This window comes from Littorina saxatilis, linkage group LG7 (assembly GCF_037325665.1).
Source record: "Littorina saxatilis isolate snail1 linkage group LG7, US_GU_Lsax_2.0, whole genome shotgun sequence".
In the NCBI taxonomy this organism is placed as follows: Eukaryota; Metazoa; Mollusca; class Gastropoda; order Littorinimorpha; family Littorinidae; genus Littorina; species Littorina saxatilis.
Window position 1 is genome coordinate 27099593 of NC_090251.1, and position 26902 is coordinate 27126494.

Sequence of the window (26902 nt, forward strand, 5' to 3'; positions counted from 1 at the left end):
TGAAAAGTTTACATGTGAATTCTACCACTACCAGATGATATCCCCCACAGGTGCCTATCGTTTTTTTCGATAAATTTCTAGGATGACGTCATATCCGACTTTTTAGAAAATTTAAGGCGGCACTGTCATCAAATTGATTTGAATTTTGGTCAAACATTCTTGACTGATCAGTCAGGACTATGAGTTTGCATTCAGCTCGGAAGCTTAAAAACGAATTAATTAGTTTGTTCATTAAAATTGTCATGAAAATAGAATGTTTAATTACAGTCTCAAAAGCTAATTGCATTGTATAACTCATTTATTCCTGAATTCAAAAAAATATCAGTATAGATATATTGTTTACTCTGAAAATGTGCTCAGAATTAAAGAAAATCGGTTTGTGCAAGGCTTATTTATGTTGGCATGATTCACCGAGACAAGCGTTCGACCCGTCCTTGTTTATGAGTTTGGGCTACTAGCCAGCTTTTAGAAGTCTCGATATAGAGTCAATCGTCTGGTTTCAGGTCGACAGGTTAAGTAAATATTTTGATATGGCTTGACGCGATTTTTGTTTTTGCTGTCAGTTCCCTGTTGCATTCTGTCTCAAGCAAAAATAGTTTTAAAAATCCGGTTTCAGTGACCTTTTATCAGCACTTATGTGAGGCATACGGTATGATCTAGGGAGCTCGGTGAAAGTGAGCAAACACACACACACACACACACAGAGCAGCACACAACAATCAATCCAATACAATGCACACGAGTGCCCACTAATTATTTAAATGCAAGCACTTTGCTGTGGTTGTCACCCTGAAGTTCTTGTAAAGTTAAACCTTTTTTTCCCTAATGAATACTTACTTTGCCCGGCTTTTAGTTTTTCTTCCATACATCCCGTGTTTGAAGTATGAGCGTGTTGCTGTTTTTGCCTCTTTTTAATCTTTTGAAGAATGTGTTTCTCTTGAGGTGTGGGGCCTGTTTGTGATAATTGCTTAGAGAACAGATATCCGTTCTAAAAAAGTTCGATGACAACAAAACAAATCGTTCACAATCTTGGCAATTACCTGGGCTGCAAAAATACTGTGATAGCAGTTTCGGTCAGGTTAAAACCACAGTACACAGCAGACTTTGTTTGCTAATTGCCCGTGAACCCTTTCTCTTGTCAGTATCGGAACGGTTTGAAAGATGTTGATGTCTGTAAAAGAGTAACCAAGCATGTTTAAGCAAGGCTGAGAAGTGTGTTTGTAACCTAAGCTGATTGGTGTGTCATTCTCGTAGAGCACAGGTTGCAAAGTTTCACAGAACGGGAGTGTCCCTGTGTGTGTGTGTGTGTGTGTGTGTGTGTGTGTGAGAGAGAGAGAGCATGCCAAAGTATAGTTATCTGCATAGATGCAATGTTGCATTCTCCTCAGCAACTGCAACATAAACAAAAAAAGTCTGGGGAGAGAATATTGTCTTTTTGTGCATATATATTTATGTCTGTGTCTGAATGCCTTAATTTGTGTCTGCACTTTAATGTGTGTGTGTGTGTGTGTGTTAGGGTGTGTGTGTTAGGGTGTGTGTGTGCTTGTGTAGGGGGGGGGAGGAGTGATTGTGTGCATGCATGCCATGAAGGTATTGGAGAAAAATTGCTCCCACAGACAAATACAGAAGACAAAATTATCACAGAATTTTTTTTATTGCCTCTCAAATACTAACAGTCAAAATTCTACAGCCACACAAAAAATCTCTTCCTCTCATTCAAAGACGAGCAACACAACTCTAAACAACACAGGGCAAGACAGAAAACACTAAAAAGCTGTCAACAGTTGTGAAGCACAGCACAAGTCAATTTTACAGCATGTGTGGAAATTCAACCAAAAAACTTGTGTTGTAAATAAACACAATCAAAACACAACATTTCTTCTTGATTAGATGTGACTTGGTCTTGCTACAATTCAAATCAAAATTCTGTGTCAGATTTTTCCGTGCACCGAAGATCATGTACCCAAATTTTTGAGAGCATTTCAGCAGTCTTGCTTTTTTTTTATTTTTTATATATATTTGTTCCCAAGAAGTGATGTCTTCCACTCTGAAATAGGAGCATCGCTTGAGGATGCCCAAAAGCAGAGTAACTCTTAAATACACGACTTTTGGAAACAAAATCGAGTCACAGGAAACAAAAGCATTAATCAACGTGCTGATAGTAGTAACCTTCCTTGCATGCGAACAAACCTTTTATCTTGCTACCACATGCTACTGTCAAGTTTCCATTCTTCAGTTCGTTTGTTGTCGTTTGTAGTTTTCTCTTTCTTTCTCTTTGAAAGCAACCCATGAGTGTGGTCGGAAAGTCGCTCTTGGTGGTACGCATTCATACTGTAAAGCTCACTGAGGTTATCTACTTATTGCTGATCAGATTTTTTGTGCTCTCCACCACCTGCTTTCCGTACTTCGGTGCATCGGCAACGGTGTGAAATGTCGTGGTCACTCCTGTAAAAAGACAAGAGTAGCTTCTAGTATGGCAGTGTTAACTCTTCACGTAAACTTTTCTGACTAATACATGAATGTGCCTACAATGGTAATGTTACTAAAGGGAAGTAAATATGAGGCTGTGAACACTGACGGTCAAGCCAAGTAACCTCCCTTGGTTCAACTACTGATATTTTTTACTATCAAGACCAAGCATTTTTAAGACTCCTTCCTTTTAACTTTAAGACCTTAAATTGTTCTCATAAAATATGTTAATGTACAGGGGTGTTGCTAGACATTTTAATGTTGGGACATTTGGCCGAAACTGTCAGAAAGCTTTAGGATATCTTGGAAAATGTTCGGCTAATATGTTGGCTCATCCAAAGTCACCGCAACATTGAAGCGCAAGACTCAAGAGGGGAACACCAATACATACAATCATTGTCTTAGGAACACAGATTACAGGGGCGGAGCTGTTAAGCCGGGGGGAGGGGGGTTACAACCTGGGGTCCAGAGTCCCGTTGGGGGGTCTGGGGGGCAAACCCCCTGAAGCTGAAGAATTTTAGCTATTCTATAAACAATTTGTGGCTTATCCTTGACTCTAAACATGATCAACTGGTGTCAGCAGCCATTCATTATTTCTTTTAACTTTAGTATTAAATAATGGCAATTTATCTTCACTGATATCTGCTCCCAACGTCATATAGTATGGTTAGAAAGAAGACATGTCTCATACTGTGACAGTTAAACAATTACTCTTCCCCCGGCTTTACAGACAGGAAAAAAAAAAAAAAAAATTGGGGGGGGGGGGGAAGGGGAAGGAACCCCTGTAACAACACCCCCCCCTCCCCATCCGCCCCTGGATTATATGTTGCATACTGCATCTGAAACAATCAGCTTTGCTGATTTAACTAAAACAGACACCAGTTCTCTGAAACTTTTTTAAACCTTTAACTTTAAGTTCTTGAAAGTAAAACTCTTCGAATCTTGTGCAAATCTTGACAAGCCTTGGGAAACACGACTGGTAAAACACCAATAAAAGACTGTGTAGGGTGAGCCATTATGCTTGAAAACCACGATTTGGAGGACGCTTTTCATTCTCTGGCTCAGCAGATTTCGATTCGCGGTGACTATCGTCTGCTTCGATCGACTCGACAACACTAAGCTTACTACCACTCACACTGACACTGTCCACATTCGCGGTGTTGCTGTCATTTTGTCCGGAATCACTTACCTTGGCGAAGGGTAGCAAACCTTGGCCAATTTAGGTTTTTTTTCTTTTTTGGTTGCGACATGATGTTCAAATCCAAATCGAAAGCACTGACTGACTGATAAACTATCGCGAACTGGCGGACGCAAACGCTAAGAGTGTGGTTTCCCTTGTCCAAGGGAAACCACTCTGGCATCTATATTTTCGTCAATGGCTTCTGTTCAAAACATTGATGTTTCGTTTATGGTATTCACGAAGAAAATAAACATCAGTCAGTTGACTTAGTACATCACGCAGCAGTTTTAGTAATCAAAGCCTGACCAACAAGAAGAGCAAACGCTCGATCGAGTCACTTTCGCAGTTCTGAATATTATATGAGGCATCAGATGGACAGGAAGAAATTGCTATTCACAACACAATGAGTCACGTTCACATAAAATTTGAGCCCGGTCACTTTTATAGTTTCCGAGAAAAGCCCAACGTTAAGTTGTGTGTTGCCGAACAGAAAAGGCTAGTTATCTCCCTTGTTTTTCTGATAACGTTCGTAAAAGGCTACAGATGTAAATACTTTGATGTAAAGAATAATCCTACAAAGTTTCAATCACATCCGATGAACTTTGTCAAAGATATAAAATGTCTAATTTTTCCTTTGACGCTGACCTGTGACCTTGAAAAAGGTCAAAGGTCAACGAAACCATCGTTAAAGTGTAGAGGTCATTGGAGGTCACGACTAAACAAAATATGAGCCCGATCGCTTTGATAGTTTCCGAGAAAAGTCCAACGTTAAGGTGGTGTCTACGGACGGCCGGCCGGACGGCCGGACGGACGGCCGGCCGGACAGACTAACACTGACCGATTACATAGAGTCACTTTTTCTCAAGTGACTCAATAAAAACAACTGGACAAACGTTGGCCGATTCAGGCGAATACTCTTCGGACATTTGGCCAATAGGGACATGAAAGTTTCGGCCAAAGTAAAAAAAAATCGGCGATTGGCCGAAGGGCCGACCCAAACGACACCCCTGAATGCACCTCCATTTTAAAAAGTGATTTTCTCAGACTATCACAGATCTCTCAAAAGGGGAGCTACAGGGAACAGCGAAACTTTAGGGTTGGAACCTCTGGGAACAAGAAAATTGACCATTTCTAGTTAACATGAATAGAAGTGTGCTGCTTATGCGTTTCAGGATAGAAAGGAAGAACCAAATTCTAATTATGACAAATAACTTCCATGTTAATCTCATGCAAATAGCAAGGAATACAGCGGAATCCCCCCCCCCCCCCCCTTTTAAGACCTCTACAAATCTTTGTAATTCAGGTTCTAAAAAGGGAAGGACTCTTAAATTAGGGGGGTGGGGGGGGGGGGGGTTAAAACGAGGTTCCACTGTAGCAGAGCAAGGGAGGCAAGGGGGGGGGGGGGGGGGAAGTAGATGGAACAAGGGATGCTGAGTGTAACTGTGACTAAAATAACATTGCTCCACCAACCTTTGTTCCATAGTGACACCACTGAATTGTTCACTTCTCGCATTGACGGAATCTGTGCCAAACAAAATATAATAATCAGATCATCTTTCTTTACAATTTACATCATCTTCTTCTTCTTCGTTCATGGGCTGATACTCCCACGTTCACTCATGTATTTGCATGAGTTGGTTTTTACGTGTCTGACCGATTTTACCCCGCCATTCAGGCGGAATAGCCGATTTCGGGGGAAATTAACATCATCAACTGTCGATCTAATCTCAGAAAGCCATATCATAAGGCAAGCATCTATAGCTAAAGAAAAACAGTAAAACTAAACAATGTGTGTCTGTGGCCACATTCAGCACTAAAATACTGGAGAAAATCGCCTGAGTACATGTACTTGCAGTCCACAAACCACCTGAGGAGAATTGGAAACCCTTTGAAAAAGTCTGAATGACTCGATGAGTGAACAACAAAGAAATGTGTCAAGCACTGCTGTCTATAAGTACATCTAGAAAAACATCTCTTCTCTTTCACCTAATACTTCAAGAAGGACTTAATTGTAACACAATCACATGTATTTAAAGTACAGTTGAACCTGTCCGGCCAACCACTTCTTGATAACGACCGCCTGCCCGTTACGACCACACTAAAGAAAGCCTGACGAGGTTCTTTTCTGCATAATGTACGTTTCCATAACGACCACCTGTCTAAAAGGATCATGTTTGGTTAGTTCCTTGGGTCATGAGTGGTCGTCAGATAAAGATTCCACTGTACCTACTTCACAATCACAGTAAGTTGCAAATATACACCAACAGCCATGGGACAATAGCTTATTAACCTTTTTAAAATCTCCAAGCTTGTCCTTAACTGGGCAAAGTTGACTATGCGAAGTATTCTTCGCGAAGCTGGCCGGACAAAGCTTTAGCTCTGAGTTTTTGGTAAAAAGACTTTGCAAAGTCCTTGCGAAGTCGACCTTGGGCTCATCTAAGGAAGGGGGTGCGGGTAGCTTACCTTGGAGATATACTCTGAAGCAGTGGGAGCGACAGAGTTGCGCACTGTCTCCAGGACCTTGGAGCTGTCCGCCGTGTTGGTGGTCCACACCCCCTGCTGCACCGTGGCATACACTGCGCCGCCACCGATCACCACTTTGGTCAGAGTCCTGGACACACATAAACAAGGCGATATTATATATGTTTAATACCAAATCAGTGCCCCCATATGGCTTTTTGACCAATCAGGACGGATTCTAGGTGACCCTCTAAATGTTATAACGTTCAGGCTGGGACCCTTTTTGTTTACCACGCTAAAAATAAACAAGACAAAGTAAAAATTTAAATCAACAATATCAGCGTGATTTATTCTAAAGAATGACACTTCAAATGATGTTAGATAATACTCTCTTTATCTAAAAAATACCGAAAAGCGAGTTTTGTCGGTGGGTGCTTTACGGAACACCCTCTGAGTGTGCTCACTTGAAATCTAAATTATCAAAGTTCGAAAAAATCAAGTGAAACTGCGTCACTCGCTTTACGTCAGATGTATCTTTACGTCATTTCCCATCCGTCTGGAGTCGGTTCTGAATCTGTCGCTCTCTGTTCAACAAGAAAAACCGACGCAACCGAAACGCATGTTCAACATGGTTTATCTTGTGAGATTGTTGTGTGTCAAACGCATTTGACCTGTGAATATTCATCACGTCAGGTGAGTGACTCTGATTGGCTGACCCAGGTCACGAGAATTCTTTGACTGACAGGCATAATCGGGTAGGAGCGCTCAAGTTCCCCTTACGGCTGTTCTGTCTAATTCGCGCGGTCGCTTCGAAATTTATTTTGGTCGAAATAAACGGTAATAAACCCGTTATTTATAATATGCTGACTGTTAGCAAATGATAACAGGCATGTCTCACAAACGATATCAGCATTCGCCTGAAAGGCTCATGCTTGATATCTTTTTTCTCGACATGCCTGTTATCATTTGCTAACAGTCAGAATATTAGAAATAACTCATAATATCATTATTCACAGACCTGCCAACCCTCGTGAAGTCTTAAGTGTAACAATTTATACTTTTTTAGAATTTTCAGAGTAGAAAATTGTGTAGCATTCACCATTGTTTAACATTTATTTAAATATCAGCATTTTCTGGTATCTTGCGCGAGAATATATATACATTTTTGAAAAAAAGTTTATTTGCAAACAAGGAACATACTGATGCCCATTAGAGAGTGTCTGCAGTAGCACTTCCTTACCCAGTGTTTTACGACCTATAATACGACTGCTGTACGGAGTGAGAAGCAGAAATGAGTAAAAGGACTCGCACAATAAGAGGGAAATGTTGCATGCTTGTGATTCTTTGTGTGAGCATAGCAATTTTAAGCTTGGCCCAACAACATGGCAATTTTACTTTAAACGCAACATGCTACGCCGTAAGCTTAACAGTTGGCAGCTGTGCAACTTTAACAAGAAAAGCAAATCCTTTATACGACACCCTTTTCGTCATGTCTCATTGCAGTGGATGCCCAAACCCCCCTCCCCCAATAGACAAGAAGAGCAAACGCTCGATCGAGTCACTTTCGCAGTTCTGAATATTATATGAGGCATCAGATGGACAGGAAGAAATTGCTATTCACAACACAATACAGATGTAAATAATTTGATGTAAAGAATAATCCTATAAAGTTTGAATCAAATCCGATGAATAGTTTCAGAGATATGATATTTCAATTTTTTTCCTTCAAGACATACCTGTGACCTTGAAAAAGGTCAAAGGTCACCAAAGCAGACGTCAAAGTGTAGAGGTCACTGGGAGTCACGTTCACATAAAATTTGAGCCCGGTCACTTTTATAGTTTCCGAGAAAAGCCCAACGTTAAGTTGTGTGTTGCCGAACAGAAAAGGCTAGTTATCTCCCTTGTTTTTCTGATAACGTTCGTAAAAGGCTACAGATGTAAATACTTTGATGTAAAGAATAATCCTACAAAGTTTCAATCACATCCGATGAACTTTGTCAAAGATATAAAATGTCTAATTTTTCCTTTGACGCTGACCTGTGACCTTGAAAAAGGTCAAAGGTCAACGAAAGCATCGTTAAAGTGTAGAGGTCATTGGAGGTCACGACTAAACAAAATATGAGCCGGATCGCTTTGATAGTTTCCGAGAAAAGTCCAACGTTAAGGTGGTGTCTACGGCCGGCCGGCCGGCCGGCCGGACAGACTAACACTGACCGATTACATAGAGTCACTTTTTCTCAAGTGACTCAAAAATGTCCTCCCTTTTATTCATATATAGTTTTAACTTTTAAGACCCCCACCCAATCAGAAGACTCCCTCTCTTTTAAGACCCACACCCCACTCCCATTGTAAGAATCCCTCCTTTTTGAGACCTGACTTTTCAGATTTTTTCAGGTCTTAAAAAGAGGGTTCAACTTCAACAGTACATGAATAACAAAAATTGCTGTTCTACCCTCATAAAATGATGTCCAAGAGAACGTTGATTTCCTACTAATAGCCCCACTAAACTTGATCCTAATGCGACCCAACATGTTAATTCATTTACTATTTCAATCCTAAGAATATCCAAAGAAAGCAAAGTTGCCCCACCCCCATCACTAACCTCATAGTCATACTCAAGAACATCTGCATTAAATTAATACAGCAATGTACCCATATTTTCTAACTTATTTTAAAATTAATTTAATTGTTGTATTACATTTTCTGGGCTTTTCCCCTGGTCACTTAAAGTTAAAAAGGATGTTTACTAACGAACAAATGTTTCAATCCAGTGAATGTTAAGTAGCAGTAGCACTCAGCCAGACAGAACTGACAAGTCTAGCTGCTGACAAAACCGTGATAAAAACATAGCCGACAGCAATACGCGAGCGTGAGTTTACACCCCGCGTAGGGAGTAACTCTTCCTGCGCGCTGATCTCAGTTTCCTACCTGAGTGCAAAGAAGTATGGTTGGTTTCTGTGTACTCTACGGTCTCTGAATGATAAGAGTCTGGTACTACTACTACTAGGCCCGACACTGACAGTGACGGTTTTCCTCTTCAGTCGCTTCTTGATTTCCCGTATTATATTATTATAATAATCTACGGTAATCTTGAACTTTAGCGTGTTAAATTCATAGCTCATAATTCAGAGGCATTTAAGTCTCCAAATTTGTAGAACCTGCACTTGTAATCATAACAAGTCATTTTAGATCCCTTTGAAGTTACGGAATGAACTCCGATGAACTGTACGAATTCATTTCGTTTACATGGGTCAAAGAAGGAATTACGCAGTGGCTACACTTACGCCGCCCGTAACTTTTCCCTTCTTTGCTTTGATTACGCCACAAAGCATTTCCCCGCCAGGGCCGCGCTCTACTTCCGGTTTGATCCGGTTTGGGCGGCCATTTTAAAGCGTGGGTCGAGTGAGGACAGACGTGTTCAACAGTTCATTAGTAGTGGTTGTGCGTTTCTACCCGTATGCAAGCCGGTTTACTTTAGTCATGAATAGCGGACTTCAAAGCGAAGCAGTTTTGACAGTAGGAAGTACGTTTGAGTCCTTCGACAGGTTGCAAAAAGTTATCTCGGACTTTGAAACGAACGCGTTCGTCCAGCTGTATGTTCGGTCGTCGCGAACCCTGCAGGTGCAGCGCAAACGAGCCCCCAGAAAGACTTTCAACGAAGCATTGCAATTTGGCGAGTTGGACTATGCCTGCATCAATGGAGGACGAAACCATCTGATGCAAACAACCAACCACTACATTTTCCCTCCAATTAACCTGTACGCATAGTACACATACGGGAAAAAATATAACCCATAGTACATTCAGTACAGTACATCCTAGTAGTAGTACACACCATGGAGGAAATTCCACCACAAATCATACACAAATGATTCCTTGTTTGGAGAAACAAAATAACGGGATGGGTTGAACAAACAACTACTTCACTCCCCACATTCACCTGTACCATTAGTACAGATAAAAATACGGAATAAACCCGTTAAAGGAACAGTGAAATCTATAATCACTGAGCCTCATAATTAAAAGCCTCAATCACTGAGAGGATATCTGGAAAATCAACCACCAGTACATACAAGTATGTCCTAACAAGGGACATGAATAATAGTGAGCGTGTTACGACAGTAAAATGTCCGGGTAGGATCACGCCGTGCCGTAATCAAAGTCTGGCCGAGTGACTCTACGACTTGTGGAAAAGGTGTAACCGAAGCCTGCAGTGAGCGGGTTACGACAGTAAAATGACGTCATGCCGTAACTATAGAATTTCTGAGTCGAATTACGACTTGAAAAAGGCGTAACAGTAGCCCCTACCAAGGAATTATCCGTATGAGCGGACAAGGGAGACAACTCTTTCGTGTAAATGATGTCCCATGGTTGACAACGTACGCCATTTTTGGTGCATTTTCGTCGATTGAACAACCAAATTAATTAATTATGCTTAAGTTTGGAGCTCAATCCGTCAATTAATTGCACGACAAATGTTCTTTGGCTTGCTTACATGGTCCATGGATTTGTATCAAAAATAAGTAAAGAATGTCAATGGATTCTGAGCTATGAATTTAACAAGCTAAAGTTCAAGATTACCTAATCTACTACGGAAAAAAACTTGACACACGAACAAGTCAGAGCAGCAGATGACCACACGCTGCCTCATTGTATGGCACTAAACAATCATTACTGAACAGAAACTGTCTCACTTAGTGACTAGTCACTTTACTGTTCACAATCACAACGAACAAATGAAGGTCACATAAACTCCGTACCTCTGCTCGCCTTCGCAAACCATATTAGAGTACTGTATATTGTTTAAAAAAAATACACCCATTTAAAACACGACACTTAAATGCAGTGAAACTGAAAGGTTCACACAAAGAGAAACAAACGACGGTTTCATCACTTACTTGGCAATGCTGACGGCAGCCATGTTGAAATCGAAACAGACGAAGACAAGAGTGGTGTCCCTTGTTATCCTTGGCTGTTTGGGGAGGGATTCTTGTTTGAAATTTTCTGGCTTTGGCCTTCTTCCCGTGATTTCGCTCGTACGCTATGTTGGTGTTTTCCTTCTGTCCTTTTTTGCTCCGACTTTTTCTGTAACTTCTACAAAGCCAGCAATCTGGATGCTAGCGACGTAACCTACAGATACAGATACAGATACTCTGTATTTATTCTCTCTTTGTTTTTTTCGTTGTTGTTTTCTTGAATTTTTTTTTTGTTTTTTTTTTGGGGGGGGGGGTGGGGGGGAATTAAGTGTGTGCCTGTCATATAATATTAACACAATTGTGTGTGTCCTTAGTGAACTACGGGATTGGGGTTTAAAGCCCTCATCAGATAAAAGGTATATATATATAGCATTTCTAAATTTTCAGAACCTAAAAGGGAGCTTAAATGTATATATGAGTGTTGTACATGTGAGCTCATGAGGGTCCCCACTGGGAAAGATTTGTAAAATGTATATAAACCATTCAAATCCCAAAACTAAAATAGAAAGGCGGGAAAGGAAAATCACATGTACACATGATGAAGCACATTTTTATCTCTTCCTCTAATTTTTAAAACACACACACACACACACACACACTCACACACACACACACACACACAGCAGAAGAGACACAGAGCCATCATAAAACAAATCCAAAAACAAAGAGACTGCCAACGTTCCAAAATTTAGAATAAAAAAACAAGAAAGGTAGGTTGTTGGAACGTTTGTTATTGACAAAACAATACATTCACAAATATATCGACCCAACGAAAACTTATTAATCAGCCAGGTATGTTTTCGTTATTGTTTGTCTGTGCACTTAAAAGACCGTTGGGTCCATATATTTGTGAATGTATTGTTTCATCATAAAACAAGTATGTGTATTGATAAGTAGTGATAATGACGAGTAGTGATAACAAAATAATCAACGATAGCGACATGTAGCGCGCGCAATTGAGATGTAGGACAAATGACACGTAGTGCAAAGTGATATCAATGTGGGTATGCCAGCGGTTATCCAACTAAATATTATGAACCTTAGAGCTGACATTACCATCTTGGTAACTACAATTCCCATGCCACTGAAGCACAGGTCGCAAACAAAAGAAGCAGAAAAAACAGTCTGCAATCAGACTCAAAGAAGGAAGCTTTAGTATCTCATTCTCATGGACTACAATTAATCATATTATATATATGTTTCCTTCATCAAACACATCTTGTCAGGCTTTTTGTTTCATAAAGAACAAATACTGTACATTCTTTTTTCAGCGGTTTATTTGCTATGAGGTATAACAGTTGACTTCTCAGCAATGAAATTTAACACACATTTTTAAGAACTGTTAACAATATATATATAACAGAAAACAACCAACAACAATAACAACAAAGTTAAATGAATGACCTATTGATTGAATAACTTACAAAGAGAATGATCAAATGAACACAAACACAGTCAGTCACACATAGAGGGGAACAGTGACACCCTCAGAGGTAGAGAGAGGAGGAAAGGGGGAGAGCTGCCTGTATCAAAGGTAGAAAAAACAAGTCGCGTAAGGCGAAATTACTACATTTAGTCAAGCTGTGGAACTCACAGAATGAAACTGAATGCACTGCATTTTTTCACAATGACCGTAGTCCGCCGCTAGTGCAAAAGGCAGTGAAAGTGACGAGCCTGTTTGGCGCGGTAGCGATTGCGCTGTGCTTCATAGCACGCTTTACTGTACCTCTCTTCGTTTTAACTTTCTGAGCGTGTTTTTAATCCAAACATATCATATCTATATGTTTTTGGAATCAGAAACCGACAAGGAATAAGATGAAAGTGTTTTTAAATTGATTTCGAAAAAAAAAATTTGATCATAATTTTTAATTTTTTAATTTTCAGAGCTTGTTTTTAATCCAAATAAAACATATTTATATGTTTTTGGAATCAGAAAATGATGGAGAATAAGATGAACGTAAATTTGGATCGTTTTATAAAAAAAAAATTTTTTTTACAATTTTCAGATTTTTAATGACCAAAGTCATTAATTAATTTTTAAGCCACCAAGCTGAAATGCAATACCGAAGTCCGGCCTTCGTCGAAGATTGCTTGGCCAAAATTTCAATCAATTTGATTGAAAAATTAGGGTGTGACAGTGCCGCCTCAACTTTTACAAAAAGCCGGATATGACGTCATCAAAGACATTTATCGAAAAAATGAAAAAAAACGTCCGGGGATATCATACCCAGGAACTCTCATGTCAAATTTCATAAAGATCGGTCCAGTAGTTTACTCTGAATCGCTCTACACACACACACGCACACACACACACACACACAGATACACCACAACCCTTGTCTCGATTCCCCCTCTATGTTAAAACATTTAGTCAAAACTTGACTAAATGTAAAAAGACGGAGACACAGACAGACAGAGGGATAGATCCTTGTGACACATGATACTGTACATGTAATTGGGTTGTCTCAGCATTAGACCAGATGTTGAACCACTGAGAGAGAAAAAACACAAGTCTGAAAACCTCACAGTCACAGACAGTAATTAAGGCAGCAACAATTTAACATCACTGAAATTTTCATCAGATTCTTTTTGTCCTAAAAGTTCATTCTCATTTGGCACACAAGAAGAATATTTATTTTGTATTGCCATTTCAAAGTTGTTTCGGATTAACTTTCCTTACATTGAATTTTGAATCGAGAGAGAAATATTGAGATGTCAGAGAGAAAGAGAATGTGCTTTGAAGATTTGCATGTATACATGTGTAAGCGCAAACAAGAAAAGGTATACAGACATGTTTTAATCAAAAGTGTATCAAATAGCCAAAAAAATGTCAGAAACAAAACTAAAATCAAAATCAATTATTGTTTTTTTTAACAAAATCTTATTAGTCAAAATAAACCAAAAGATTAATGAAAAGAATCTGTATTTTCATGAATGCACAAGTACTTGAAATCAGCTAATCAAAGCAATATGAAATAAAACCAGCCTAGTAACATTACATACAGGGATGGCCAAATCGTCCGCTCGGTCGCCAGGGGCGAGTAAAAAATGCGCCGGGCTAGTAGAAACCGCCTCGCAACTCGCCCGACTGGCTAATGAAAATTCTGGTCAAATGCTTGGTTGTAATATCGGGTTTTAAAGCCATATAAACACTGCAGATCAACTGTGGTATGTACTGGGCCAGCAAAATTTCTGCCGGGCTAGTGACTTTCTTGAAGTTACTTGCCCGGCTGGCGAATTAAAATTTTGAGATTTGGCCATCCCTGACATAGATCTGCCAATGTCAAGCGCTCTACGCAAAGATCACGGCCTTGATCAGAGACCCACAATGACAAGTCATCTCAGGATTACAACTATTTACAGAGCAACTTGTCATCACACAATTGTGCAAAATGCATGATGTGATTAAAACAGTACTGAGTTCATCTCAGCAGTACACCATGATTGCAATGTCCCACCCACTTCAGCAAAAGAAGGGTGCAGCTGCAAAGACAGAACCAAAGAAACTGAGCTATTTTGATTAGTCCCAGCATCTCACCATTCTGTCTGAGATTGTCCGAGTTTACCTAGGTTTTACAGCTAAAGCAGTGAGTTACTATGTTTCAGCATGAAAAAACTACCACTTCCATGCTTTGATGTAGAGCGGTGACGGGCGCTGTGGCGGGGTGGTAAGACGTTGGCCTCTTAATCGGAAGGTCGAGGGTTCGAATCCCGGCCGTGGCCGCCTGGTGGGTTAATTCTGGAGATTTTTCCGATCTCCCAGGTCAACTTATGTGCAGACCTGCTAGTGGCTTATCCCCCTTCGTGTGTACACGCAAGCACAAGACCAAGTGCGCACGAAAAAGATCCTGTAATCCATGTCAAAGTTTGGTGGGTTATAGAAACACGAAAATACCCAGCATGCTTCCTCCGAAAGCCGTGTATGGCTGCCTAAATGGCGGGGTAAAAACGGTCATACATGTAAAATTCCACTCGTGCAAAAACACGAGTGTACGTAGGAGTTTCAGCCCACGAACGCAGAAGAAGAAGAAGAAGAAGATGTAGAGCGGTGATGATTGGTGAGTTTATTCCTGTGTTTATAGGCACAGCAAGACAAAGAAAATTCTGCTGTTGTATTTTTAATGTGATGTAGGAGACAAACTGGTGAGCATATATCACTGTATAACACCAACATGGCAAAGCACTTTCAACCTATATCTTACAGTTTCTGCAATATATGGTAAACCAGTGACGAATGAGTTCATTATAGCGTACGTTACACCAACTGACTCAGTTGGTCAGGCACTTCAAAACTTGTTTATGCCTGAAAACTCTCTGCAGTTCCCACGACTTGATAAATGACACTGAGTAACGAGTGAGAGTTTATCGCAGTGTAACACCCAGCTGGTGAGCCACCCTCAGCCTGAGAACACTCTGCAGTTTCCAAGAATTGATGTACGACAGGGCGCAGTCATGTGACTGAAACACCAGACGGTAACAGCGGCTGGTCTTGCCCTCGGCGGCGTTGTCAAACTTGTCCACCAGGGTTACGCTTGTCACCACATCATCAGCAACCTCTCGCACCACCTCGAAAAAATCTGCTTCCTCGAAGACGCGCTGGGGGCTTTCCCAAAAACTGATGTCGTGCACAAAGCACACAGGGTACAGGCTGAACGGTTTGAAAGAGGAGAAGTTCGCAAGTGAGTTAATGCCCTCCTTGGAGAACTGCTCAATGAAGCGATCATCTTCCGACCACAGCAGACGTACGTCTGGTAACTGCAGGGCGTGGAAGGCGATATTATCCAGGTAGAGAACAGCTCCCATCTGAGTCGTGGAGACTTCCTCTGATCCAGCTGTCTGACCATCTCTCACATCACTGAACCTGATCACATGACCAAGTGTTGCACACTTCTGCACCCCTTCTAGCTCCAAGGTCAAGGCCACATGAATGTTGTTGGTGGTACCTGCCAAGTTCAGAAGATACTTTGTGTTTCTGACCTTCACCTTGGGAGCAGTGTCTTCACGCATGACTGCCCTCAACGCTGCACACAGTTGATTGGCCAGGTCATCCATGTTTGTGTCTTCAGACTCGGCAAGAAAAATTGTTTCATGCGACACAGGGAGCTCACAGGAACTGATGGGACAGTTACGGAAAACTGTGCCCGACATCATCACAGCTTTGGAGGACTTGGACTTTAGCATGTCGCTGAGGTGAGTGAGATTTTCAAACAGGGAACTCCGCAGGTGAAACAAACTGCGAGCGGTTGCAGACTGAACAGTGCCCAAAATTCCATTTTCTTCAGTGCTTTCAGGTTTCGAGGAGGTTTGTGAAGCAGCACCATTGAGAGGTTCAGGCTCTTGTGCGTCGTCATCCGTGTCCATTGCTTTCACTTCTGAGCTTGCTCCGTCATCTCCGGAGACCCCTGATGTTACGCTTTCATTTTGTCTCGGCCGTGTCATTTTATGGACAACAAACACAGGGGAAGACACACATGCCAACACACCGGTGGCTGGTTTGCTTGCCGAACCACAAGGTTCAGCGCACTCCGCTTCTCTCTCCGTGCCATCCCTCTCCACACCATGTCTGAACGATCTCCCTGAAAGACCAGGGCCTGATACTCCTGGCAACAGTTTTGCATCCCCGGTGGAATCCTCAACAACTGCTGCAGCTTTCTCAATATTCTCCAAGTCTTTCAACTGCTTACTGGAAGGACGGGATGAAGAACCACAGTCTGAAACTTTGTCAGCACCCTCAGGGTTCACAATGGTGTCCTCTGGTTCCATTTCCGCATCATGGCCAGGATTAACGGCCAGCCATGACTTGTGGCCGCCAAGCACCGTGGGAAGGGCGGGGTGGTTGCTGTGCAGGACGGTGGGGGAGGGAGAGGTGGCGGAGAGACGAGTGACCAAGTGTTGGTGGAGTCTGTGCAGAGGGTGATTCTCCTTCTCCAGTAAACTCCACCTGAAAATAAAAATTACTGTATAAATGTTCTCTTCAGCATGTAACACAGCCAGGGTCCCCACTGGTTTTTAGAAACAAAATTCCATGACTTTTCCATGACTTTCCATGAGCCTCAATAACATTTTCCATGACTAGATCCACAGGTCGCCATTTCCGAACACGCAAACTTTTTACGTCTTGTCACTGCCAGTTTTGACACTGGCTTGCTTTGCACTGAATTTGAGTCAGTTTCTACGCTCTCTTCGACAAGCAAGTCAAGCATTTGCTACGCAGTCAGATTATCGGTAATGTTTGCTGGTCCTGTCATTTCACTAAACTGAACCAGCCACTGTTTGTATCCATCTGCACTTTCGTAAATTCCGTTTCGTAACCGTCACAGTGACTTGACGAACTGTCATTTTTTTTCACCGCGATACACAGTTCATTGCGAAGATCTTCCTTGGTAATTCGTTCCAATTCCGCATACTTTTTGTTGTCAAGAAACAACTCGAAAGAAAGTTTCAAACTCATCATCCTCCATCTTGCTTGTCGAAGCGCTAAAGTACTTTATCGATGCAAAAACAAAAGCAGAAAACTTCGACGAAACCGACTCAAATGCAGCGCAGACGACACGATGAGATAACGGAAGGAAGTGAGCCTCGCTTTGGCTCAAGTGCCGTTAAAAATACCGTTATTCTCGTATGCAAATACGAACGAGAAGTTGGTCATACGAACAAGCCTTGTGCTGGCGACGCAAATCGCTGCTGGCTGGCAAAGGGGGGGGGGGGGGGGGGGGGGGGGAGGAATGGGCGACGAAAATAGCCGCTGGCGTGCTAAAGGTTAATTTTTTTTTCTTTCTTATTTTTGTTAAATTCCATGACTTTCCATGACTTGAATTGAAATTCCATGACTTTCCAGGCCTGGAAAATTAAAAATCAAATTCCATGACTTTCCAGGTTTTCCATGACCTGTACGAACCCTGACAGCTTACATGATACACCAAATAAAATCCATGCCGCACACAACACACTGTCCATTTAATCTCCTTTCAAAAAAAATATAGGGGCACTTGAGATAAAAGGACACTGTTGGGACCAACCACAGGTGTCTCCCCATACAGGTATCCTTTCATTAATAGGTGTACTTAAGTGAAGTTAATACAGTGGAACCTCTCACAGGGTTCGTACAGTTTTTTTGTTCTAAAATTCAAGGACTTTTCAAGGACTTTCAAGACCTTCTGAAGAGAAAATCAAGCACCCTCTTACCTTCAAAGCTCGCAATGAAACACTCGCTAGTTATTATACCCTCTTCCCGCACGCCGATTTAAATCATTGGATGTTCAAAAACTAATGATAACATTTTTTGTCAAAGGCGACAGATTCGTAGCAGACGATGGTTTTAAAGCAGACAGACTCAAAAGGGACTGTAGGTTACTGTTCAACTTTTTCTTTGAGGTTATCAAATAATAAATCATTGCAATTGTTTATTGTGGGTGGTTGTTGTGTGATCAGTTTGCAGCATTAGAGTTTTTAAGGACTTTCAAGGATCTTGCCAATTTTTTAAGCACTTTCAAGGCCTTGAAACTGACCCCTCTAAATTCAAGCACTTTCAAGGATTTCAAGCACCTGTACGAACCCTGACTCATAACAACCCCTCCTTATAACTGCACCCCCAGTTTTCTGGCCATGGATGCCCTTCACACTGTAACTGACCTCTGAATTGATACGCCCCCTTTTTTTTTTTTTGTTCAGAACAACCGACCTACCAACAAAGGGTCAATAATGACTTTTACCTTTCACCAGTTTGTGTCAAATTAAGTTTATACTTACCCAGCACATGCCCCTCTTTAGCCACGCATTGCGGACAGACCATCAAGTGCGGTAGTCAGTATAGTGCATGCAAAATCTTGAGACCCTGGCAAACTAATTGCTTAACATCTCCACTGAAAGTCTTTACTATGGCATGCACTTTGGTTGTGACAATTGCAAAATCAAGTGTCCTTTGTCTGACCCCGTCTCACCCTTTGCTTTACAATTGAAGGGCCGCCCTATAGGAGCAGGGGAGGGGGAGGGGGGAGGGGGAGGGGGGAGGGGGAGGGAGAGAGGGGGTTGGAGTGAGAGGGTAATGGCAGTTAAAAAAAAATTCAAAATGAAAGCATGTGTGCTGCCCACAGACCTGCTAGCATTTTTTCAGCGCGTTTGTTTGTGAACGTATTTTATGAGTGTGTGTTAATGCACAACACTTCTCTTGACTCAAGTTGAGTGCGTGAGCTGTTTTCTATCAGATTGCTCTGTATAAGTTCAATTTCTGTGGCAATCGTTCAGTGGTGGTGTAATCATGGCAACACCAACAACAACAAAAACGGAAACTTTTGACGAAGATCAAGTAAAAGTCATAAACAAAAGGAGCAAATAAAAGGATAGACCGCAAGTGAACTGCCAAGCAGTTGCCTCCCTATAATAAAACTCGACCAGAAAATTTCCAATACATTTTTAGGTCTATTTCACGACCAATTTTTCTGAATACCGGTATTCTCAAGATCGTTACACGAGAGTGTCATTTAAGGGGAGGAGTTGTTATGGGAGGCTCCACTGTATTTGCAAACAGCTGTCAAAGAACACACACTGTTTCTTTTTCTTAAAAAAAAGTAACCACTAAGCCCCCGGTGTGCCTTACCGGTCTAACTTTCGCCTGATGTAGGCAGACACAACAAAGTCCTGGTTATCCTGGTGAATAAAACGTCTGCTGGCATCAACGCTGGGAACTGTCACACTGCGGGCCATCTCAAAGACGTGAACGAGCGCACTGTCTGTGTTGAAGCATTTGTCTTGAAACCTGAAACATACGCCATCAGCACTGTAACAAAACAGTCGACAGTAAAGAAACCCTAACTCTTGAGAACAGATAGCTTTGTGGATGTAAAAAAAATACCAAATGTGACACAAAAACTACACCCATCTCTACTCATCATCATGCAAGTAACCCAGTGGGAAAAAAATTAACCAAAGCAGTATTGGGGTCAGACTTGTTAAGAGGATGACCACACAGAGGCACCCCCCCCCCCCCCCCCCCCCCACATCTAATTCCCCTCCCATTGACAAAACGTTTCTTTCTTTCTTTATTTGGTGTTTAACGTAGTTTTCAAACACGAAGGTTATATCGCGACGGGGAAAGGGGGAGATGGGATAGAGCCACTTGTTAATTGTCTCTTGTTCACAAAAGCACTAATCAAAACTTTGCTCCAGGGGCTTGCAACGTAGTACAATATATTACCTTACTGGGAGAATGCAAGTTTCCAGTACAAAGGACTTAACATTTCTTACATACTGCTTGACTAAAATCTTTACAAAAATTGACTATATTCTATACAAGAGACACTTAACAAGGGTAAAAGGAGAAACAGAATCTGTTAGTCGCCTCTTACGACATGCTGGGGAGCATCGGGTAAATTCTTCCCCCTAACCCGCGGGGGGGATGACAAAACGTTATTCAGTTAATATTCTAAACACATCTTACACTGTTTAAAACGCACTCGAAAAGAAGAAATGCTTTCAACCACATTATAAACCATACCTAAAGCCAACACTATGGTAGCGTGGGAAATCCTGGGTCTGGAATGGGTAAATCTGTGTCAGTATCAGGCCTGCGTTGGCTGCCATGGAAACCGCCTGCCAGCTGTCATGCCAAGATCTCATTGGCTGGTCTGCTGGGGTACCACCCTGACCTTTGCAAAGGGTTACCATGACCTGTCCTCTCTTAGAGTCAAGGATGTTCTTCACACTGAGGAAGAAAGTGTTTACCCCCTTTTGTTTTATATTTGCATGACTAAAGTATACCTGTCATGAAAGGCCACCTGCAATGTAGGGACACTTTTAGCGGGTCCCAAGGGTGTCCTTTTATCTTGGGTACCACTGTAATACTAAATAGCACAAAACATGACCAAAGTCCAACAGACACTTCTAATATCCCTTTACCTGTGTAGCCAACATTTTAAGCTGGCAACAAGAAGAATGAGACTGTGCCAAAAGGTGACGTTTTCATGTCAGTATGTCCCAAATGACATCACCAGTACATTTTTCATTCTATCTAATCTGTTTTCGTTCTATTTTTTCTATTGATTGCCAACTGGAATGGAAGAGCACAAAAAGTGTAACTTGATATGTAGTTTCTCTAGAGGGAAAAACATCTTCCACTTTCATGTCAGTGTGTCCCATGCAACATACATTTGCCAAACAGCTATGTGCAAGTAGATTATTTGTTAGTGGTATAGAAAATACTGATCAACAATTAAAGTCAGTTTTCACATTCATTTTCTACCTATTTCTTATTTGTTTATTCTGTTGGCAATGGTGAAATGTCAGCAATCGTGTGTCATTCGGGACAGTAGACATGACACCTGACCTTTTGGCACAGTCTCGAATGCGTATGTTTAAATTGTTCACAGAATCACAGGTTTGAAAGTGGTATGCCAAACTGAGATGAGGATTTAATTGGATACTCAACTCATAAATTCTATCAAAAAATACTACTAATGCAACTTTCTCATACCCTACCCTGGTCCAGACAATGCTGAAACACTTATGCAAGTGTCAATATTGTACATAAGTAATTCTGTAAAGATTGAGTGCCATATAATACATAAAACACAACTACACACACAAATTAAAAATGAATCAACTTTCATTCGGGTTTCTGATCGGTTTCATGTTATATAAATCAAATCAAATCAGACCTGCTGAAAAAGTCTGAGAGGAGAGCTCTGTTCTTTTTGATGTTGTGACGGTCAGCCAGGGGAAAGTTGAAGACCACCCTCTCATACTCATGGAGCTTGATATCAGGATGGTTGTGCATGTCAACAGCGTCCACCTCAAATAGAACCATCGCTCCTGAAAATAAACATGTACATTGTATAAGAAAGCAATGAACATCAAGACTACGGCATGACTTAACTTGAGAAACTAAAATTCATTAACTACAAGAGTCACAGGGTGCTGTAATGCCATGTTCTTATCTTAACTTCTCTTGATCTTCTAATATCAGCTATAACAGATAATATAGAATTTGCCTACTTGTGCCAAATTCATTGTTCGCACTGGCTATACGCACTCGGAGTATATATGTCGTAACGAAATCTGGTAATTGCCGAATTCGTGAAATCGGCAACCTATTTGCCGAATTCGTGAAATCGGCAATCGCTTGCCGAGAACGCGAATTCGGCAGGCTATTGCCGAAATTGTGAAAAGCCTGATTAAAGTTGTCGAATTCGTGAAATCGGCAACTGATTTCACGAAATCGGCAATCGATTTCACGAAATCGACGATTTTGTCGATTTCACGAATTCGGCAACTTTAAACAGGTTTTGGTACAACAGAATTTTCTGTAGCCGATTTGTCACGAGTTGACTGAATAAATGAGATAGAGGAAGGTAAATCGGTGAATATGGCCTTGTGTGTGACTGCGTGTGTATATATGTGTGTGTGTGTGTGTGTGTGTGTGTACGTGTGTGTGTCTTGTGTGGTGGCGGTGGTGGTGGCGGTGTGTGTGTGTGTGTGTGTGTCTTGTGTGGTGGTGGTGGTGTGTGTGTGTGCCTTGTGTGGTGGTGGTGGTGGTGTGTGTATGTGCATAGAATGACAATGGCATGAACGAGCACGGCATTTTTGTTTGTTTAATAATTATCATTGCTGAAGACCATGCATGTGCAAATTTCAGGGAAAAGGGGAAATTTCAGGCAAAGGGAGAACGGTTGTTCAAATTTCGATGCGCTGACGAATTCTTTTGCAGCATGACAAATCGCAGACCTTCCGCCCATTTGCTGCAGGAGTTGTCTGTTGTCCATGCAATTAACATCTGCTTGATGTCATGGTTTGATCTTTCGACGCTACCTTGGCTTTGGGGGTGCCTCGGCCGCCGCGCCCATGCACGATCATCAGCGAAGGCCACAATTCTTTCAATTCGTATACCACTTTCGCCGCGAATTCACGACCAGTCGCTCTGCAAGATGCATGGGGCTCCTATCAGTGTAAAAAATATCAATCAAGTTGTAGGCGACTTCTGCAGCGGTCCTCGACTTCAGTGGTCTCAGAAAATTGAACTTAGTGAAGTGATCCTGGTAGTTCATTATATTCACGTAGTCTCTATCTGGCTGTGACTCCATGATGATGAGGTCCACCTGTCCTCGCGAACCCAAGCCCGAACTGCAAAATGGTTTCACCACCAGTCCCTTGTTTGGCTTTGACTTCTTCTTCTGACACGATTCGCAGTTTGCTAGGAATATGGCCACCATCCGTTCAGTAATATTGCAGTATTTGTCGTGAAGTCCGAGGCGTGTCTTCTTTACTCCTCCGTGTCCGGTACTGACATGGGCCTCCAGGATGCGTTGGAATAAATCCTCCTTGGTTATCAAGTACCTTGGGTGTGCGGTGGCATCGTTTCGTTTCTGGATTTAAGAAAAGCGAGTTTCAAAACGGGCAATAGATAGTATGTTCATGTTGACAGATGTATTGTTATTTGATAAATGTCACAGACACACACACACACACACACACACACACACACACACACACACACACACACACGCGCGCGCGCGCGCACACACAAACACATGTGTCTGATTTCCATAAATGACTAACTACAATTGCGAGAGAGAGAGAGAGAGAGAGAGAGAGAGAGAGAGAGAGAGAGAGAGAGAGAGAGACAGACAGAGAGACACAGAGACAGACAGAGAGAGACACACAGAGAGAGACAGAGAGACTGAGAGACACAGAGAGAGAGAGACAGAGAGAGAGAGAGAGACAGACAGACAGACAGACAGACAGACAGAGAGAGACACACAGAGAGAGACACAGAGAGAGACAGAGAGAGAGAGAGAGAGAGACAGAGAGAGAGAGAGACAGACAGACAGACAGACAGAGAGAGACACACAGAGATAGAGACAGAGAGAGAGACAGAGAGAGACAGAGAGAGAGACAGAGAGAGAGAGACAGACAGACAGACAGAGAGAGACACACAGAGAGAGACAGAGAGAGAGACAGAGAGAGAGACAGAGAGAGAGAGAGAGAAAGAGAGAGACAGAGAGACACAGAGATAGAGAGAGAGAGAGAGAGAGACAGACAGACAGACAGAGAGAGAGACAGAGAGAGAGAGAGACAGAGAGAGAGACAGAGAGAGAGAGAGAGAGACAGAGAGAAATAGAGAGAGACAGAGAGACGGAGAGAGAGAGAGACAGAAAGAGAGAGAGAGAGAGAGAGAGAGAGAGAGTGAGAGAGAGAGAGGAGATGTTTATTACCTTTATTATTCTCTGTGAGCCAGCTATGTCCAACAGTTCAAACCGGCTTCTCAAATAGTAGTAACCGCGATCTTTGGTTTGCGGACCAGCAAGTGTTGAAATCATTGTATTGTAATCCTTTCTACTTGGTAGAATGTGCACGCTAAATTTCTCTTTTCTGATGGCATCATCAACTCTGTCGGCAAACAGTGCCTCCATCATTGAAAGCTTCCTTGTTATGAAGGAAATTGTGAATATAATTTGGGCTCCACATTTTTCTTTTTTAAAGGGTGAGTATTTTTCACCGTTTATTTCAACTACATAAAGACCGATATGCACGTGAAAGTGACTGAACATTGTGGAGTTAACTCCAAGTCGACGGGGTTACCACAGGAAAGAGAAGAAGAAGAAGAAGATGAGCACAGAGAACAGTTCAGTTTGCCATCAGACGCGTGACAGCTCAGCTACACTACATTCTGTTGCACCAAAACATGTTTAAAGTTGCCGAATTCGTGAAATCGACAAAATCGTCGATTTCGTGAAATCGATTGACGATTACGTGAAATCCGTTGCCGATTTCACGAATTCGACAACTTTAATCTGGCCTTTCACGATTTCGGCAATAGCCTGCCGAATTCGCGTTCTCGGCAAGCGATTGCCGATTTCACGAATTCGGCAAATACGTTGCCGATTTCACGAATTCGGCAATTACCAGATTTCGTTACGACATATACAAGAGTGTATACACTCTGGCTTTAACTTCTGGTCGCGAAGCGAATTTGCCATTCGACACCACTTTGCGATAGGAACGCAGAGCAGGTGATTATAAGAGTACAAAGAAACGTAAACAATCTGATGCTACACGGCCTTTGCTGTGACGTAGATTACATTTTTGACACTGAACCGCATCAACACTCGGAGCGTCATTCGACGCCATTTTGCGAAGGTACGCTTCACTGTCGATTCATGGTATCAAAGTATGCTGGGAACAAATTTAAACACAGACAAAAACAAACACACACACACAACTGATGCTTCATGGAAGTTTATTGTCGGAGTTTGGAACACACTTGGAGTGTAGAAACGGTTGTATACAATGTGAATGTACATTATTTGCCAACCCTCGATACGTCGGACTGATTTTTCATTGGCTACTTCCTAACGACTTGTTAGGGGGCATTTCATTGGCTACAGATTTGTAACAGAGCTTTTCATTGCCGGAGTGTATACAGACTCATCGATCCTGTGTACACTCAGAGTGCGTATAGCTTTTGCCTTCATTGTTCAGGCCTAAAAAAAAAATAGGTGTGGTTACGGTAACCCGACCTACCCTATTTTTAGGGGCCGATCCTATAACTTTTTATTACATTTGTCAAAAAAAAAAAAAAAAAAAAAAAACGAGTGCAAAAAACGCAATGAAAGCGAAAGCGCCCGTGTCGCACACTTATTTCCCTGTCAAGTAGGTTTAATTTGTACACATTAGAAAAAAAAGTTTAAAAAAAAGTGATTGCCTACCTACCTACCCTATTTTTTTTGGCTATGTTAGTTGTTACCGTAACCACACCTATTTTATTTTTTTTTTGCCTCAGCAAGAAAGTTTTGAAACACACAGTGCAGCTGCTGGGATCGAGAGGGTTGAAATAAGACACAACTGCTGCTGTTTCTTTCTCACGACAGAACGGGATGTTCAATCTACAAGCTAGATCATTTGTAACTTCTTCTGTATCAAGTCAAAACTCACTTGCTTTCTCCAAAAATGCAATGTTACTTGCTGCCAGACGATGGGACTCTTGAACCGCCACAAAAGTGTCAATGCAGGATGCCGTCAGTTGAGGTCCGGAAACTGTTCTATTCTCGATCAGAGAAGCTGACAGCGAAAAGTTGCCCTCTCCAACAAGGAGTATACGACCTTCTGTTGGTTGATTCATTGTTGACCTTCTCTTTTTCTGTCAGTTTCAATAATATTCATCAACAACAACTAATACAAAGCTAAACCGAACAGACGACGCGCCAAGCATGAAGGGAGGAAGGGAAGGTACTCTCGTTACTCTGGTTAAAGCAAAATAAGGACTATGGAAAGACACGAACTAATCCCACTCTCTCTTCCAGTCTGGTTGGAAGAATAAAAACATGTCCCTTTTAATTGTCTTTCCGACAGATTTCAGTATTTCCGGGCGGTTCGTCTATTGAAGAGTGGTCATGTCATTATTAAATAGGTAACATGCGCCTTGAGTCCGTCGCCTTGTGTGGCACGGTGAGATACGTGCGCGATATAAATCCTCGTAAATAAATAAAATGTCAAAACACAGTGATTCTTAGTAATTATAATAAGCTACTCAAATGACTAACTGAATAATAAAAACAAGTCGCGTAAGGCGAAAATACAATATTTAGTCAAGTAGCTGTCGAACTCACAGAATGAAACTGAACGCAACGCAACGCAGCAAGACCGTATACTCGTAGCATCGTCACTCCACCGCCCGTGGCAAAGGCAGTGCACGTGGAATTGACAAGAAGAGCGGGGTATTCGTTGCGCTGAGAAGGATAGCACGCTTTTCTGTACCTCTCTTCGTTTTAGCTTTCTGAGCGTGTTTTTAATCCAAACATATCATATCTATATATTTTTGGAATCA

General features: G+C 41.8%; 2 protein-coding genes across 2 annotated transcripts; both read right to left on the bottom strand.

Annotated features, from left to right (window-relative positions):
* Window positions 1-1635: 1635 nt before the first annotated feature.
* On the bottom strand, window positions 1636-11165 carry LOC138971058 (MICOS complex subunit MIC13-like). Its single transcript, XM_070343661.1, has 4 exons — window positions 11008-11165; window positions 6113-6260; window positions 5120-5171; window positions 1636-2445 (listed from the first exon to the last, which is right to left on the bottom strand). Exons 1-4 carry the CDS (start codon window positions 11028-11030, stop codon window positions 2354-2356), a joined length of 315 nt encoding a protein of 104 aa, XP_070199762.1. The 5' UTR covers window positions 11031-11165; the 3' UTR covers window positions 1636-2353.
* A 1940-nt stretch (window positions 11166-13105) lies between these two features.
* On the bottom strand, window positions 13106-26285 carry LOC138971059 (ferredoxin-fold anticodon-binding domain-containing protein 1 homolog). Its single transcript, XM_070343662.1, has 5 exons — window positions 26011-26285; window positions 21738-21891; window positions 20579-20785; window positions 19682-19840; window positions 13106-17026 (listed from the first exon to the last, which is right to left on the bottom strand). Exons 1-5 carry the CDS (start codon window positions 26195-26197, stop codon window positions 15448-15450), a joined length of 2286 nt encoding a protein of 761 aa, XP_070199763.1. The 5' UTR covers window positions 26198-26285; the 3' UTR covers window positions 13106-15447.
* Between the last annotated feature and the right edge of the window lie 617 nt (window positions 26286-26902).